Source organism: Gorilla gorilla, chromosome 13 (genome assembly GCF_029281585.2).
Source record: "Gorilla gorilla gorilla isolate KB3781 chromosome 13, NHGRI_mGorGor1-v2.1_pri, whole genome shotgun sequence".
NCBI classification, from domain to species: Eukaryota; Metazoa; Chordata; class Mammalia; order Primates; family Hominidae; genus Gorilla; species Gorilla gorilla.
The window spans coordinates 27,976,515-27,992,454 of record NC_073237.2 but is presented as its reverse complement, the minus strand read 5'-3'; the positions used below and the strand labels follow the sequence as shown (position 1 = coordinate 27,992,454).

General features: G+C 53.9%; 1 protein-coding gene and 1 long non-coding RNA gene across 6 annotated transcripts; one reads left to right on the top strand and one right to left on the bottom strand.

Annotated features, from left to right (window-relative positions):
* Positions 1-91: 91 nt before the first annotated feature.
* On the bottom strand, positions 92-4,364 carry LOC109028407 (uncharacterized). The gene is made up of 2 exons (XR_002007444.4): positions 3,806-4,364; positions 92-619 (listed from the first exon to the last, which is right to left on the bottom strand). It is a non-coding gene; the product is annotated as an uncharacterized lncRNA (long non-coding RNA).
* On the top strand, positions 4,346-13,060 carry DNAJB5 (DnaJ heat shock protein family (Hsp40) member B5). 5 transcript variants are annotated; one of them, XM_019034191.4, is made up of 5 exons: positions 4,348-4,478; positions 5,328-5,469; positions 7,856-8,100; positions 10,897-11,498; positions 11,658-13,060. In XM_019034191.4, the coding sequence occupies exons 2-5, from the start codon at positions 5,402-5,404 to the stop codon at positions 11,889-11,891; spliced, it is 1,149 nt and encodes a 382-aa protein (XP_018889736.2). In that variant the 5' UTR covers positions 4,348-4,478; positions 5,328-5,401; the 3' UTR covers positions 11,892-13,060. The 5 variants fall into 5 exon arrangements, with proteins under 5 accessions (XP_004048027.1, XP_018889736.2, XP_004048028.2 ...); XM_004047980.4 differs by having other exon boundaries at positions 4,352-4,478; positions 5,325-5,469; XM_004047979.4 differs by lacking the exon at positions 5,328-5,469 and having other exon boundaries at positions 4,346-4,478.
* Positions 13,061-15,940: the final 2,880 nt, after the last annotated feature.

Sequence of the window (15,940 nt, the reverse complement as noted above, 5' to 3'; positions counted from 1 at the left end):
AGTTAAGCACATTCTGTGCATACCCAGTGCTGAGCCCAGGTGAGCCAGAAGGAGAAGATTCATGACTGTAAGAACCCACATAACCCCAAAGTTTTGGCGTCAAAAACGAGAACTTTAATTTTTTTAGCTCACAGGTGGGCTCTTGGACGCTTGCCTCTAGAACCTGATGTTGCACGCCCTCTGCTGGTCATCCCTAACATTGCTCTCTCATCCCAAGGCAAGAAATCACCCCTCTGAACCCTTTTGGTGCTGGTCAGCATAGGTTCAGAACACGCAGGGAGACGCCAGCGAATATCAGGGAGTCAGAACCCTGGTAGTGTTCAGTTAGTTCAGTATAGGATCAGAACTGAATCTAAAGATGAATTCAAGTATTTTGTATCAAAATTAGGGCTCAGCCATGTCTAGGAGGAGGGTTTGGGCAGAGGCTGGATTCAGGGAACTGTCTCTACCAGGAAAATAACCAGGTTGTGTCTCAGGTTGAGGTCAAAGTTGGGACTCAGTGTGGGACCAAAGTCTGGGCCTGGGTGTCCGCATGAAGCATGTATCAGGTGAGATGCTCAGAGTCTGATCACAGGAGGGAGGCCATCTGCAGCCAAGGTGATGGGTCAACGTGGCATTCCTACATCCAGGAGAAAGCATCAGGTAATGAGTACCCAGTCACTGGAGAACTCAAGAACAAACAGGGAGACTGCCCAGGGGAGGGATATGAGGGACAGGGGACAGCAGGAGATAGTCACTCATTTCTTTTTTTTTCTTTTTTTTTTTTTTTTTTTTTTTTTTTTGACAGGGAGTCTTGTCTCACTCTGTCACCCAGGCTGGAGTGCAGTGGCGCGATCTCGGCTCACTGCAACCTCTGCCTTCTGGGTTCAAGCGATTCTTTTGCCTCAGCCTCCTGAGTAGCTGAGATTACAGGCATGTGCCACAACACCTGGCTAATTTTTTTTTGTATTTTAGTAGAGATGGCAGGTAGTCACTAATTCGTAAGCCCCTCCCAACTTTAAGGATGGTGATGGATAGGCCAAGTAGCCCCCTTTTCCTCAGTATTCTAGTATCCCAGTATTCTAGTTCTGGTTTCCTGTTAAAGCCCCCGCTCCTGCTCCCACACACACACTAGTACTACCACATACAACTCATAGGTACAACTGGGGGAGAGAAGTGGCCCAAGGGCCAGTTCTGTCACTGCAGAGAGGTGGCAGCTGTGAGGGTAGTCTTCCTTCCCCCCAGGATTCTCTGTTTCTACTGGCAACAGGGCCTGGCAGCCTCCCACACCCAGATCTTAGCAACCATGGGAACCCCTGGCAACCATTACCATGGTGACAAGACAGGGAACTGAAAACAGGCTGGGGGCACTTCCTCTGCAGCCTTTGGGATGTGAGAAGGATAGGGGCTCCCTTCCCTATACAGTCTGGGAGGGAACATGTGCCTTTGTCTAAAACACCTCCTCACTGGCACCCACCCCCACCCCTGCCCACGGGTTCCGGTTCCCTCAGGGTGAGGAAATGAGGGACACCTAGGGTTATGACGTCTCCAAGGGGAGGGAGGGTGAGTGGGGGCGTTTGGGACTGGCATGATCACAGATGCGTGCATACGCTGGCAGACGTGGTGTCAATGTGTCAGTGGCTATATACCTTATCCACTCTTTGTCATGTAGACACATGCCCGCACAGTCATTTACTCACACATGTACACTGACCCAAAATCATATACCTACAACATATAACAGAATCAGGCACACCACCACACAAAAATAACTGCACAGATCCACTCACAAATCACATTACCAGTACCACACTACAAATAACTCCCAATCAGACTCACAGATTTATAGATGCACTCGCACTCCCAGCATCTGTGAACATGTAGAGTAATGGTTAACTTGGTTGAGTTAACCAAGTTAACCATTGGTTGGGTATAAACTACATGCCCAGCTCAGAACTAAGTGCACTACCTGTGTTACCTTAATTAACCCTCTCAACAACCCCCTGAGGCACCAATCCCCATTTACAAAGGAGATGAGGCATGAGTGTGGCGTGTAAGCTCACAAGGTGCATAGACTCCAGACCACACTGTCACAGTCCATGCCACACTGAGCACTACACACACGTGACACCCAGGACAATGGGACTGAGGGCGGGAACCGAGGACTAGGCAAACAGTGGAGTCCGTGCCACCAACACCTGAAGGCACAGTCCTGCACCCTCAAAGGTCCGAGCCTACACTTTAGCATTAGCAGGGGCCAGGTAAAGGCTGGTGACTAAACTCTCTGCCTCCGTGTTGGCACAGGCAAGGCTGGGGGAGGCAAAAGAGACAGAACTGGAATAGGAAGAAGTAGAGCCACCCACAGCCTGGGCCCCACGGGTCTGGAGGTGGAAGAGTGAGAGCCCCCAGATCTGAGGAGCCAGCAGCGGTGCAGGGCCCCTCACCCCACCTTACCCATCTCTGTGTCACACAGAGATGTCCATCCCTCCTCCCTCCCCTCCCCCTTCCTCAATCCTCCTCACCCCATCTCTGTGCCTCATCCTTTCATTACTCACCCCTTCTTTCCTCATCCCTCACCCTGACTTCCCTCCCCTCCCCAGCCCTCCTTTCCTCTGCCCTCCTTACTCCCACCCTATGGCTCATCTGCCCCATGCCCCTCCCCTCCTCATCCCCCTCACCCCATCTCACCATCCTCTCACCACCCCCTCTCCCTACCTCCCCTCCCTCAACCCCATTTCCTCAAATTCCTCATGCTCCTCATTTCCCCACATTCATCACCCATCTCTGCTCCCCTCCTGGCCCCCAACCCCACTTCCTTTCCATCCTCCTCTCACCCCAAGTCTCTTTCTTCTTTCACACCTCATGCCCCTTTACCCTTGGGAGCCCCATAGTGACTCCTGGCATGAAGGTAGGTAGTGAAGAATCTACAGACATGACCCCAGGACCCTGGCACCACCCCCCCCCCCCCTTGCTCTGCTCTTGGCCCAGGTACTCAAGCCGCAGTTTCTAGCAAGACCTCATGGGTGTCCAAACTCTGTCTCTGGAAAATAGGAAAGAAAGAAGTAAAGGAGAGCTTCTGGCCTGACCCTTCTTTTATCATCAACCCCCCAGCACTCCCCTCCCCCACTTCACCCCCAAATTACTCCCTCCCCACCCCCGCTCCCTCGAGCACAGATGGGCCTGGGAGACAGTGACGTGGGCGCCAGGCACCGTGTCTGCTCGAGTGGCGGCTTCCGCTGGCGACCGCCTCCGCAGCCCCGCCTGCTCCCTGCATTGGGGACACTGGGGCTGAGATCTAATGACTTAATGGGGGGTGGGGGAGACTAGAGATTCTGAGGGTGTTAAGGAAGGGGATCTTGGGGAGTGAGATGAAAGATGAAAGGGGAGAGCTAGGGTAGGAGATCGGGGTGTAAAGAAAGAACCAAGAATAAGACAAAACGGATCACTGCGGGAAGGAAGACAGGAGATCATCGAGGGCCAAGAAGGAAAGGGCTAAAACACAGGCACTCCAGGGGGAAGCAGAATGAGAGACTGATTAGAAGGGGGACTGAAATGGGGACCGCGGGGTCGCTGAAGAGGGGCGCGAGGATGAGGGGCTGTACAGAGGGTGGGCGGGGGAGATTCCTGGAGGCACCGGCCTGGGCAGAGCCATCTGTTTCCCTCGGGGGAGAGGTCCGGGGGGCTCTGAAACCCGGCATCCGTGGGGTCTGTTAGAGATTCCGTTAGGTCACATCAGGCCACGGCGGGGTCAGGATAAGGTAAAGCTAAATGAGGTCAGCTTGAGGTGGTTACACCGTTGGCTGAAAGGCGAGTAAGAAGTGCTGACCTTTTGGCCCCGGTCCAGGGACTACACCTCCCAGAGTGCACTGTTCTCTCCCCCTTGCCCCCCAATGAAGAAAGGAAAGAATGCACGGCCGCACGGCCAACTGGTGGGTACAGTTTTCCTTTAAGGCTGCCTTTGACGTCGCAAGGGTTCCAGAAGGTTCTCCTGGGATTCGAGCAGTGGCCAGTACGTCCCACCTTCTCAACCCGGAGATTGGACTAATATAGTTTGCCCCCGGGCTCGGGTCTGAGTCTCAGGCACGAACCAATAAAATCAAAGGGCGAGCGAGGTTGCCGCCCTCTGTCTTTTTCACCAATGGCACAACAAGATGGCAAAGAGGCGTGGTTGAGTGATCCCAGAGGGCGCCAATCAGATCCACACCAATCACTGCCTGGAATGTGTGCGCGTGTGGCCGGGTGACAGGGGCGGAGGATGGGCGGCTATCACCAAGCCGCTTGTTGAAAACTGCCCAATCACAGTAGAGGTTGAGCTGAGTGACAGGAAGGCAGTTCAATGGGCGGCGCGGAGGCGGAGCCGTGGGGGCGGGCTCCCGGTCCCGCTGTCGGCGGCCGGCGGGCAGGCGACTCCTGTCCCGGGTGGAGGCGGCGGAGCCGGAGCCGGGGGAGGGGGCAGCGGCTGTCTCACGGACCACGGCGGCGCCCGCAGCTCCTCACCGGTGAGGGCGCCGAGCCAGGACTCGGGGGTCCCGGGAGCGGGGCGTCGTGAAGCCAGGGCTCCTGGTGTTGGGGGGTTGGGACACTGAGGGCCCGTAGGCTCTGCTGCCTTGGGGATGCGGGGCCCCGGGGTCTGCAGGGTGCTCGGAGTCCTCGACCCGGGCTTGGCTGTCACAGGGGGCAGCCAGCGTCTGAGTCGGGGAGGGGAGGGGAGGGGAGGGGAGGGGAGGGTCGAGTCGGACCGGACCAGATTGGGTTCTGTGGGGCGGAGGCATCTGTGAGCAGACCAGCCAGCCAGCGCGGGTGACATCACCGACCACCCTCCCCCGCCCGAGCCCCCTCCCCTCCTCTCCTCGCCGCGCCTTTTGTCCCGGCCGAGCTCCGCTCTGCCCCGCCCATCTGCGAGGGAGGAGACTCCCGTCAGTGACTTCATTGAGTAGGTTCTTGGGGATTGGGGTCGGGTCCTCCCCAGTGAGAGGCGACAGGAGCTCACTGTCTCTCGGGCCCTCACAATCACACCTGTCACAGGTATACACGCTGCCACTCACAAACACACGCTTGCACTCCCAGCCTCACTGACACGCTGCCATACAGCCGCTCACAGCCAGCCAGACACTGCTGCACCTGAGAGCAGGTGGCCGCGGGTCTTCTCCCTTCACTCTCCACACTTGGGGATCAGGTCCGGCACCTGCTGCGCCAGACAGGCCTTGCTGGGCACGCGCCTCTGAGAGTCCAAGGAGGTGGCTTCCAGAGCTGCAGCACTTCAGGCCGGCTCCGGTGGAGCGATCAGAGGTGAGGGGCTTGGCTGGGCATGTTTAAGCGCACAGTGCTCTCCTGCCCACCCCCAGCAGCACCCCCACTGCAGGCCCGAGGAGCTTTCCGGAGCTTCCCACACTCCTGGGGAGAAGACTTCTTAGCCAGCTTGATGTTTAAAATTCAGCTGGAGCCCTTAAAACTTCGAGCGTGGACGCTGAATGGGTTTGTAAAGTTTCGGTAAGTCCCTCCGGAGAAGGGCACTCATACCCATACCCAGTCAAACCCTCCACGCGGCCATCCCCTCCATTGCCTTCCTGCTTCCTCCACCTCATCCTCATCCCCTCTGTGACATACAGGAACCCCCCTCCGGCCTCACCCACATATTTGAATGAATTGCACCCCTTATCATTCCTCTTCTTTTCTCAAACCCTTCAGGTATCCATTTTCCACAGACATTTCCTCCATTATTTCAACTCTCGACATTCCTGCCTTTCAACCCATCATTAACCCATTTTCCACCTCAGCCATTTCCATCTGTCACTCATCCCCCTCCATCGGTACCTCATTTTCTGTATCAGCCATCTCCCCTCCCTGTACCTCAACAGTCCCCCTCGCCATTTTCTCCCCATTTTTCCTTCCTGCCTCTACCTTAACATCCTCCTCATTCTTCTCCATCAAAGGCAGTGCCATGCCATGGGGCTCCTTTGTCATTCCAACACGTGGCCTGTGGGTAGGGGGGAAGGGAAGGAGGGAGGAAAGCAGAAAGAGAAAAAGGAGGCAGATCCTGAAAGAGCTTGCCCTGTGTCTGCGGAGGCAAGAGATGTATGGGCCTAGAGCAGCTAGCAGGTGGGTACCAGGGAGGAAGCTGGCCGGGTGTGGAGGTAATACAGGGACACCAAAAGGAGGTGGGTGGTTGGTGAGCCATTCCACTGGCCCTCTGCCTGGAAGCTGCTCTCGTTCTCTAGGGGCACCCTCTTGGTGTGCTAGGGTTCTTTCCCAGTCCCAGGGGAAAGAAGGTGTGGGTTGAGGCAGAAATGGCAGACCACCCCCCCGCTCCCTCTCAGACGGCTTTTGCTGCCATTTCCGAAAACAGCTGCCCCCCTCAACGAGGTGCTCTTTCTTCTCTGCCTCTCCCAACCCCACCCCCCACCCCGTCTCCCCCACAGACGTGACATGCTGGTGGGGGCAATGGGGGAGTACCCGCCTTTGTGGAGCCTTTTCTTCGTCAGAGAAAGGTGACTCCCAGAACCATGAGTCAACCCAGCCACCTGCAGCAGGGCCTGTGGGGGCAGCAGTGAGGGCCATTGTCCCTGCCCACCTAGGGCCTTGGGCGCCTCCCCCTTACCCGGTTGCAGCCCTCACTCCTGCAAGGGCACCCTGTACACCTCCCTGCTGTGAAGCAGTCAGAGGCGGAAAGGCAGGTCTCAGCTGTGGCTGCCAGCCTAGGACATTGCTAGAAAGACTCTGGTTCTCCTGGCTTTGGCAGGGGTTGGCCAAGTCTCAGAAGGGCTGAGAATGGCTTCTGGCCATCCCCCAGAGAGCTCTAGCTACAGGAAAGTCCCCCTTCCCCTGATATCCACCACAGACACACCGATAGAGGGAGACTGGAATGGAAGAATTCGGGTTGCACGTTTCTCTTATAACAAATGCTCCTGCACCCACCTTAAAAGGGACTCAGAGGAATATGGGTCTGACGATGGGCCAGATCCTAAACCACAGGGTGGACTGGGGGCGTGGGGTGGGGCTAGGAGAGGTATTAAGGAAATGGTGGTTGGTTAGTGCCCAATTGTCTCCTAACAGCTGGGGTTGAAAAAGTCCTGTCCCCAGGATGCTTTTGTTCACTCACACTGGTGCTTAGGTGGCACAGCCCTCACAGTTTTGTGTGTAGACGCTGGCAAATGAGTAAAGGGAACTGTTGCCCTGGTTGGGGGAAGGATAGTGTCGCCCCCCCTGCTAATGAGGGAGTTGGAAACAGCAGTTTCCAAAGGCTGTGAGTCACCCCGTGATCTGAGTCACACGTGAGGCTTAGCATCGTCAGAGGGGTGGGGGCGGGGAGGCCTGGGGTCTCCAATGGCAGACAGGACTCCAGACACCCATTCCCTGACTCAGTCTGGCTGGCCAGGACAGCTGGCGGAAGACCCAGGCCTGTTCCCGGTCCTGGGCCACTGCCCCAGCTGCCCTCAGCCTGGGCACCATGCCTGAGGCGTGGCGTAGGAGACCACGATGCTCAGGTGACCTCACCCGTTACACTGACCTTCGCCAGCTCCTGTGTGTGGGTCGCTCAGTCCATGGTGCCACCTCGCTCAGCAGGGCCTCTCAGGGGTCCTCAGTCTGGCCCAAGGACCAGGGCCTCAGCCTAGCCCCAAGAGTGGGCCACAACCTTCAGCTTCCTGCTGGGAAAACCCAGGAGGTGAGGACGGAATCACAGAATTCTAGAATGTCAGAGCCAGAAGAGATCATCTAGTCCAAACCTTTCATTTTACAGATGGGGGGACACAGGCCCACAGAACAGGCATGACCTGCTGAAGGTTACCCAGGGAGTCATTTAGGGATTGCAAGATCATCAGGAACAGGGCTGGGGCAGAAGAGAAGGCATCAAGTCTTGGCCCTGGGTTTCTTTCAGAAACAAGGAGACCAGTGCTGGTCCAGTGGCTGTGATGGGAAAAGATTATTACAAGATTCTTGGGATCCCATCGGGGGCCAACGAGGATGAGATCAAGAAAGCCTACCGGAAGATGGCCTTGAAGTACCACCCAGACAAGAATAAAGAACCCAACGCTGAGGAGAAGTTTAAGGAGATTGCAGAGGCCTATGATGTGCTAAGTGACCCCAAGAAACGGGGCCTGTATGACCAGTATGGGGAGGAAGGTAAGAGGGCAGCACTCCAGCCCAATCCCGGACCCCTCCGCTTGGTAGGGGTCCCAGGTGCACCAGTTTGTGTAGCGGGGAACTGGAGGCTGTGGAGGGGGTAAGGGCAGCAAGGGTTTCCAGCACTGTCACCCAGAGAAGAGAGAAGCCCACCCACTACCCAGCTCAGCTCACCCTAGTTCTCCCCGCCTCTCTCTGCCCCCTCCCTCCTCGGGTTCAGGCCTTAGAGAGGTCTGAAGCAAGAGCCAGAGGCCTTCCCCGCCCTTCTTCCCTTCCCAGCCTTATTAGTCCTGCCTGAAGTCTCCGCTGCTTCATTGGCTGATGAGGAAGGTTGGGGAGAGGGAGTGTGTGGCTCTCTGAGGACAGAGCATTTACATTCATCAGCATAAAAGTCTGGCCCTTAAGCAGCCTGGGAATTAACTACCAGAGCTCTGAGCAGAAATGGTTTTCCCCTTCTCTCCCCCGGCCCTGCCTGCTTCTGGCCAGCAGAACAGAGGTGGAGCTTTACCTCCCAGAGGAAGTGGCAGGGATCCAAGGGTGGAAGGGGAACTGCTGCTGGCATCTTCCCCCTTCCCTGGGGTAGCTGGTGGCCATGGGGTGGGAGGCAGGAAAGGCCCAAATAAAGCCTCTGAGAGGGAGGCCCCTCCCAGCACATCCCACGGCCATGATGTAGCTGCTAATTCTGGGCCTGCCCCTCAGGGCTGCCTGCCACCCGCCAGCCACAGGCACCTGTCAGGCTATATTAAGAGACATTGTCACGCTGAGGACTCTCCTTCCTGGGAAGAACTGTCCTTCCTCCCCAACAGAATCCACCTTTCTTTCACATTCTCCTCCTCTTCACCCTCCCCCTTCTATCCTCAAAACTAAATGGGCTAATCATATGTAGATAAGAAGGTTATTTTCTTCCCCTCCTCCTGGCCTTGTGTTCCATGCCCCTCTGTGAACCCTCATCCTCCCAACTCCCTTTTCCTATTCTCCATGCTGCCGGTTCCTTCCATTCTTCCTGCCTACCCCCTAGACGTGCCAACTCCCAGATTCGCCAGATACTGGCTGGAACCCCCAATATTCTTTCAGCTAAGACATTTTTCTCTCTGGCATGGAGGGATGGGAGGGATAGGAGTGGAAAAGAGGGAAGCAGTGCAGACACCATGCCACCATGTGACCTGTCTTGGAATTGCACCCATTCCTCCATTCAGCCTCACCTTTGTTTAGAAACGAGGCAGGAGCTGGGAGAGCTCCCCCGAGATACTTCACCCCTTCTGCCTAAGTGAAGGGGTCCAGACGCCAGGTTCTGATGCAGAACCCCATCCCAGGAAGGCCCCTGAGGATGCGGCATGGCCTTAAGGGGACCTCCATGGCCTGGGGAGGGAGAAGCAGCTTAGAAATGTTGGTTATATTTCTGTCCATTTATTATAGAGCAGTTATACACACAGACTCTGTGTGCAGCTCCAGCTAGGGACAAGTTGCTCCCAGCTTGAAAAGGGGGTGGTAGTGGAAGAATAGAAATCCCTATAGAGAGAATTACCCCTTCCCGTCATCATCGGTCCAGCCTCCCTCCCTCTCTCACTGAGCTCTGCCAGGCTGCTTGAACTCGCTTGATAATCAGCCCCTCGATAGAAGGAAAGGAGAGATCCTAGGTCTTGGGGGAGGGGTGAAGAGGCAGCTGCCACAAGTCCCTGAACCATCTGCCACTTGGCCTCTCTAGTGAAACTCAAATCTGCCCTTGTGGTCCCAGGAAATAAGAGGCTAATTTAGGCTCAGATCTCCATGATCAGTTGAAATTCTAGATAAACGGCCTCAAAGAGAAGGGTCTCTTTCCTAGCCTGGACCCCACCCATAGTCTCCGTATTCCGGAGCAGTTCTCAGTGTGAACCCTCTCCCCACATCCCCCACTACCGCCAGCACCCCCTCCTGTGCATGAAGGCTGCCTCCAGGAATCTGAGCCCCTTAGACAGGACCTGACAGAGAGAGCAGCTAAGGTCACCACTGCCATGTGCCAGCCCATTCATGCATTTTGGTTGCTCAACATTAGGTGTGGGGTACGGCGTTCGCTGTTGTATAACTCCAGGGAGCTCCATTCCCATTGTAGTCTATGTCTGTACAATGTGTGAATGACACCCCCTAAAGTTGTGTAACACCGAGCAGAGTGTGGGAACAAAGCATTTAAAAACTTTTTCTAGAAAAATAGCTCTTCATCTCCAAGCTAATGAGCTTTCCCACTTTTTAAGGCTTCCTGATTTCCCATTTGAGCAGGGGTCAGGGAAAGAGGAAACACTGCTAGAAGCAGAGTGAAACTGGTCTTCCTCCCGGGTTGGATCCCTACCCTATTTGCGACTGTTCACTTACCAGCCCCCTCTGTGGTCACATCCTGTCTGATGGCCCCTTGTCCTATATGTCTTTGGAGATAAGCAAAGATTTGGGAACCAAGTATCACTTGTAATGTGACACCAAGCTAGTCATTCAAGGCTTTTTGAGACATCTTTGGACCATGAGTATGTGGAAAAGATTACAGGACTGGAAGTCACATCCTCTAAGTCCTCTAGTCCTGGCTTTTCCACCTATTGGGTAAGCAAGCCTCTTTGAATCTCAAGTTGTGCATCGTTATTAAATATATAATTAGGAATGGAAGATAATCTTGCCAGAAGCCTTTCTTACTCTATTAGCCTGGCCCTCTCTGTGGGATTTAAAGGTTACTTCTTTCTCTAAGCCTGTGAACTGGGAGCTAGAGGGCAGGGGGAAGACACTGGGATGGGGCCAGAATAAGCCACACTGCCCCTAACTTCTCCTCCCCTCTAGGCCTGAAGACCGGCGGTGGCACATCAGGTGGCTCCAGTGGCTCCTTTCACTACACCTTTCATGGGGACCCCCATGCAACCTTTGCCTCCTTCTTTGGTGGCTCCAACCCCTTCGATATCTTCTTTGCCAGCAGCCGCTCCACTCGGCCCTTCAGTGGCTTTGACCCAGATGACATGGATGTGGATGAAGATGAGGACCCATTTGGCGCTTTCGGCCGTTTTGGCTTCAATGGGCTGAGTAGGGGTCCAAGGCGAGCCCCAGAACCACTGTACCCTCGGCGCAAGGTGCAGGACCCCCCAGTGGTGCACGAGCTGCGGGTGTCCCTGGAGGAGATCTACCATGGCTCCACCAAGCGCATGAAGATCACGAGGCGTCGCCTCAACCCTGATGGGCGAACTGTGCGCACCGAGGACAAGATCCTGCACATAGTCATCAAGCGTGGCTGGAAGGAAGGCACCAAGATCACCTTCCCCAAAGAGGGCGACGCCACACCTGACAACATCCCTGCTGACATCGTCTTTGTGCTCAAAGACAAGCCCCATGCACACTTCCGCCGAGATGGCACCAACGTGCTCTACAGTGCCCTGATCAGCCTCAAGGAGGTGGGGCCTAGTCAGGCTGTGTGTGTGTGCTGGGGAGATGGTGGGGACATTCCCTCTCTTCCCGCCAGCTGGCACATTCTTTCCCCACCTCAGTCTATTTCCTTCCTTCCCACTCACCTTACCCCACCTTTTCCTCACTTTCTGCTTCGTCTTTCCCAGGCGCTGTGTGGCTGCACTGTGAACATTCCCACTATCGACGGCCGAGTGATCCCTTTGCCCTGCAATGATGTCATCAAGCCAGGCACCGTGAAGAGACTCCGTGGGGAGGGCCTTCCCTTCCCCAAAGTGCCAACTCAGCGGGGAGACCTCATTGTTGAGTTCAAAGTTCGCTTCCCAGACAGATTAACACCACAGACAAGACAGATCCTTAAGCAGCACCTACCCTGTTCCTAGGCTCTGCCCCAGCCAGTCCAGAGCCTACCACAGCAATACCCCCAACACTCACTCCACTCAATGTGCACCCAGCTTGATGTCCACTGGACACTGGCAACTTTTTCTAAAATGCAAAAAAAAGCCACTGGTTTTCAGGAAAATGTTCCTGTCCCTGACCCCTTTCAGAGCTGGGCTGCCTGGGGGGAGTGGGAGGGAGGTGGGGAGAGCTAGCCCAGGCCAGGGGTCAATGTTCATGTCACTAGCTTTCAATCCAGTTTCCACTGCAGTGGCTGGAGAGTGACCTGAGTGCTACTTGAAGATATGTAGAGATTCCTTATCCATGCCTGTACATAGCATGTCCTCCTCCCCTCAGCTTTGCTAATACCAGTCCCCTCCCTTCCCTTTGGCTTCCTGCTGTTGGGGGTGGAAAAGACTAGAAAGGACATTGCTTTCTCAGCCCCACCCCCAGGTCCACAGTGTCCAAGGTAATGGCACACATATTCATGCACAAGAAGCACTCACCTAGAGCTGTCTGTGCCTCTCTGGGAGAAAGGAGAGAGGATAAGAAGGGAAAGTTCACAACCTGTGAACAGGGACTTGAGCACGAGACACTTTTCATCTGGAGCAGGGGGGTGAGCTCCTCAGCAGCCTCTGTAACAGCTGCCCTGCCTACACCTGCACAGCTGGAGGTTCTGTCCTCCCTGCTGCTCTCAGGAGTGTTCAAGGGTGGAGGGCAGGGAATGGGGCCTGAGGTATTAAGGCTAAGAGGTGGGGGACAGGGCCCATCTCCCAGCCTTCATCAGGAAGGGAAAGGGCTTTGGGGTCAGGTGGCAGCTATTCCCCACCAAGAGATTCAGGGTCACAGGTTTTTCCCCACACCTCTGAACTCAGGGCCTAGCCACCCCCAAACTTCCAAATCCCACTTTTGTGATATGTGAAGCTACTCATTTCTTACCCTTGGAGGCTGTGTGGGGAATTTCCAGCCCTTTTATGCCTGTGTGATCCCACCCCACCCCCACAGTTGTATAAAGGTCATAGTGAAGGAGCTGGGGGAAGCCTGCTTCAGCCAGATCCTGGGGTGGGGTCTTTAGGTTTTCTCACTTTGACAACCCCCGAATGTTTTTATAGTAGTTTTTTTGTATTTTTTTGTAATGACAGTATTATGTAAAAAATAAAGTATTTTAAAAATATGGCATCTGAGCAGGAGCAACAAACCTGGGATGGGGGTGGCTGAGGAGGGCCACTGTCACCCTCCCTCCCGGGCTCTGGTCACCTTTGAGAAGCCCAAGCAGGCCCTCAGTATAAGCTGAAGCTGACCTCTGCCTTCCTCGAAGCCTCCTGGGATTTCTAAAACATATACTCCAAACACAGCACAGACAGAAAGTACCACTCAGCTGTTATAAGAAACATCTATTTGGGAAGGAAAAATATCACTGCTCATGAGAGACAGAGACCATTGTCTTCAGAAGATGTGCTGGCATGAAAACAGATTTTTTCTTCTTGTCTAAATTTTCTCTGAGTCAGATAAATTTTCCTTCTAGGAGAAAATTATTTTCTAGGAGGGGGTGGAGAACTTTTTTTTTTTTTTTTTTTTTTTGACACGGAGTCTTGCTCTGTCGCCCAGGCTGGAGTGCAGTGATGCGATCTTGGTTCACTGCAGCCTCTGTCTCCTAGGTTCAAGCGACTCTCCTGCCTCAGCCTCCGAGTAGCTGGGATTACAGGCATGCACCACCACACCCGGCTAATTTTTGTATTTTTGGTAGAGACAGGGTTTCACCATGTTGCCCAGGCTGGTCTCAAACTCTTGACCTCAAGTGATCCGCCTGCCTTGGCCTCCCAAAGTGCTGGGATTACAAACATGAGCCACTGCTCCTGGCGAGGCTGAAGGACTTTCTGGCTGACTAGAAGAGCTACCCCCAAGTGTTTGGGCCCGGAGTGAGGAGAGTAGCACTCTTGTGCAGGATATTGATTTCATGGAGGATGGTGAGCGAGAAACCACTATCTGAGGGGGGGATATCTGTGGTGACGAGGATTTATTTGACTGTAATGTGCTATGTACGATGACCGACTGAATGTATGATGAAAAGTACTGGTCGATATTCCTGTGGGAAGGTATGTTCTTTGGAAGTATGGAGTTGATGTATTATAATTAAGGTTTTATGGTTCTGGCTTATAAGCATGTTCTATGAACAATAGCTGTGAAAAGTGCTTTCATATGTGCTATGTACAGTTAAACACTTATAGTACTATATAATATTCATGGTGGCTAGCAGTAAAAGACAGAGCCTGGACATTGGAGAGGGTAGCCAGAGGTACCTGGCCTCCTTGGCCCATGCTGGTGAGGCCTGGCTATGGACACAGGCTCCCTGGGAAGCACTGAACACAGCTGCAAATCCTCAAATCTCACAGTTATCTAGGGATGTCTGTCCTGGCCTCTGACCTGCCTGTGTCTACGGAGACAACTCTGGCCCTCAGGACCTGAGTGGTGGCTGCATGAGGGGGCACTTGTCCCTTTCCTGCGGTCTGGGTAGAAGGAGCCCTATAGTTGAAGAAATGCCCATCTGCAGGCTCTGCCTAGCCCCGGACATCCTCCTGGGGCTGACTTTGAGCATGAATCCCACATCTTCTCCAGGATCAGGCCCATGACAGTCATGCCCTCCTGAGTGCCAGTGTCCCCAGTACTATCCAGACAGCACTGCCTTTAGCTGGGCCAGGCTTAAGCTGACACTAATTGGCTTTTTTCCCCACAATAAAGACACTGAAAAAAACCTCCTCATCCTTTCACCTGAGGTACTTTTGTACCCCGTTCGAAAGGAGAAAATGTTCAGAAACCAGGGGGTCTTGCTTACAAGGGTATCTGCTAATCCCCTGGCCTGAGCAGGGAGATGCCCCCACCCTATATCCCCTACTCAATGCTCTCCTCCTCTGGGGCTCCTAGGGTAGCCTCTCTCTTGACTTGTGGCTAAATTCTTGTCCGGGATTTTTCCTGAGGCCTGAAGATTTGGGATTCTGGTCTGCTGGGCCAAACTGCTCCCTTTGGCCTCTGTGTAGAAACACAAGACCTGGGAAATTATCATGTCCTGCTGAGCACACTCTGGGGATAGGATTTTTTTTTTTTAGACAGAGTTCACTCTTGTTGCCCAGGCTGGAGTGCAATGGCATGATCTCGGCTCATCGCAACCTCCGCCTCCCAGGTTCAAGCGACTCTCTGGCCTCAGCCTCCTAAGTAGCTGGGATTATAGGCGCCCACCACCACACCTGGCTAATTTTTGTATTTTTTAGTAGAGACGGGTTTTCACCATGTTGGCCAGGCTGGTCTTGAACTCCTGACCTCAGGTGACCCTTGGCCTCCCAAAGTGCTGGGATTACAGATGTGAGCCACCGCACCCAGCCGGGAATAGGATTTTGAGAGCCTAGAAGCAAGCCTATCTGAGGCAAGGGACACTTCAATGGGAAAGTCCTAAGGCTGACTGCAACCTTACCTGCAATTTGAACCTTACCCTTCTTAGAGACTGCATGAGGAATTTCTGCTATTGTGATGCCTGTGTAACCATCCCTAGAGACAGGCATGCGTGCACAGAGCTGTAGAAAAGTCAAGATAGTAAAAGAGCTGTGGGAGAGACTAGTTCAATCTGGTCCTGAGGGGTTGGGGTCTTTATCAGGTTTTCTCACATTGATAAGCCCTTGAATGTTTTTATAGTAGGTGTGTGTGTGTGTGTGATTTTGTAATGACAGTACTATGACAATCATTTGCTCATCTTGTATGACAGTAATATCCCCTTAAGGCTTGGCCATCCTGGATCTTGGGCAACCAGCATTCTTGGTTGGGGAGTATTCCTTAGTCACCGGAGCCCCTTGACTACTCAGATAGGCATTTATCTCCTGGACATCTTCCTGTTGTGGCTTAGGAACTGAAGTCTCTTTGGACTTCCTACCTCCCTGTCTTCTTCGGCTCTTAAAGAAATACCTAATCTCCCATATCCTTTTCCTAAAGAAAAAACTCCAAGAAGATGCTATGCTCTGTGGTGAGCCCCTTCTGCCTCCAGACAATGCTCCTCCATGGCCAGAGT

What these genes read in the sequence shown, in the direction of transcription:
- DNAJB5 (XM_055351626.2), top strand. Translation starts at nt 5,288, where the DNA reads ATGTTTAAGCGCACAGTGCTCTCCTGCCCACCCCCAGCAGCACCCCCA. An exon ending in AATGGGTTTGTAAAGTTTCG is followed by an intron (nt 5,470 to 7,855) that starts GTAAGTCCCTCC and finishes GGTTTCTTTCAG; the next exon opens with AAACAAGGAGACCAGTGCTG. An exon ending in CCCTGATCAGCCTCAAGGAG is followed by an intron (nt 11,499 to 11,657) that starts GTGGGGCCTAGT and finishes CGTCTTTCCCAG; the next exon opens with GCGCTGTGTGGCTGCACTGT.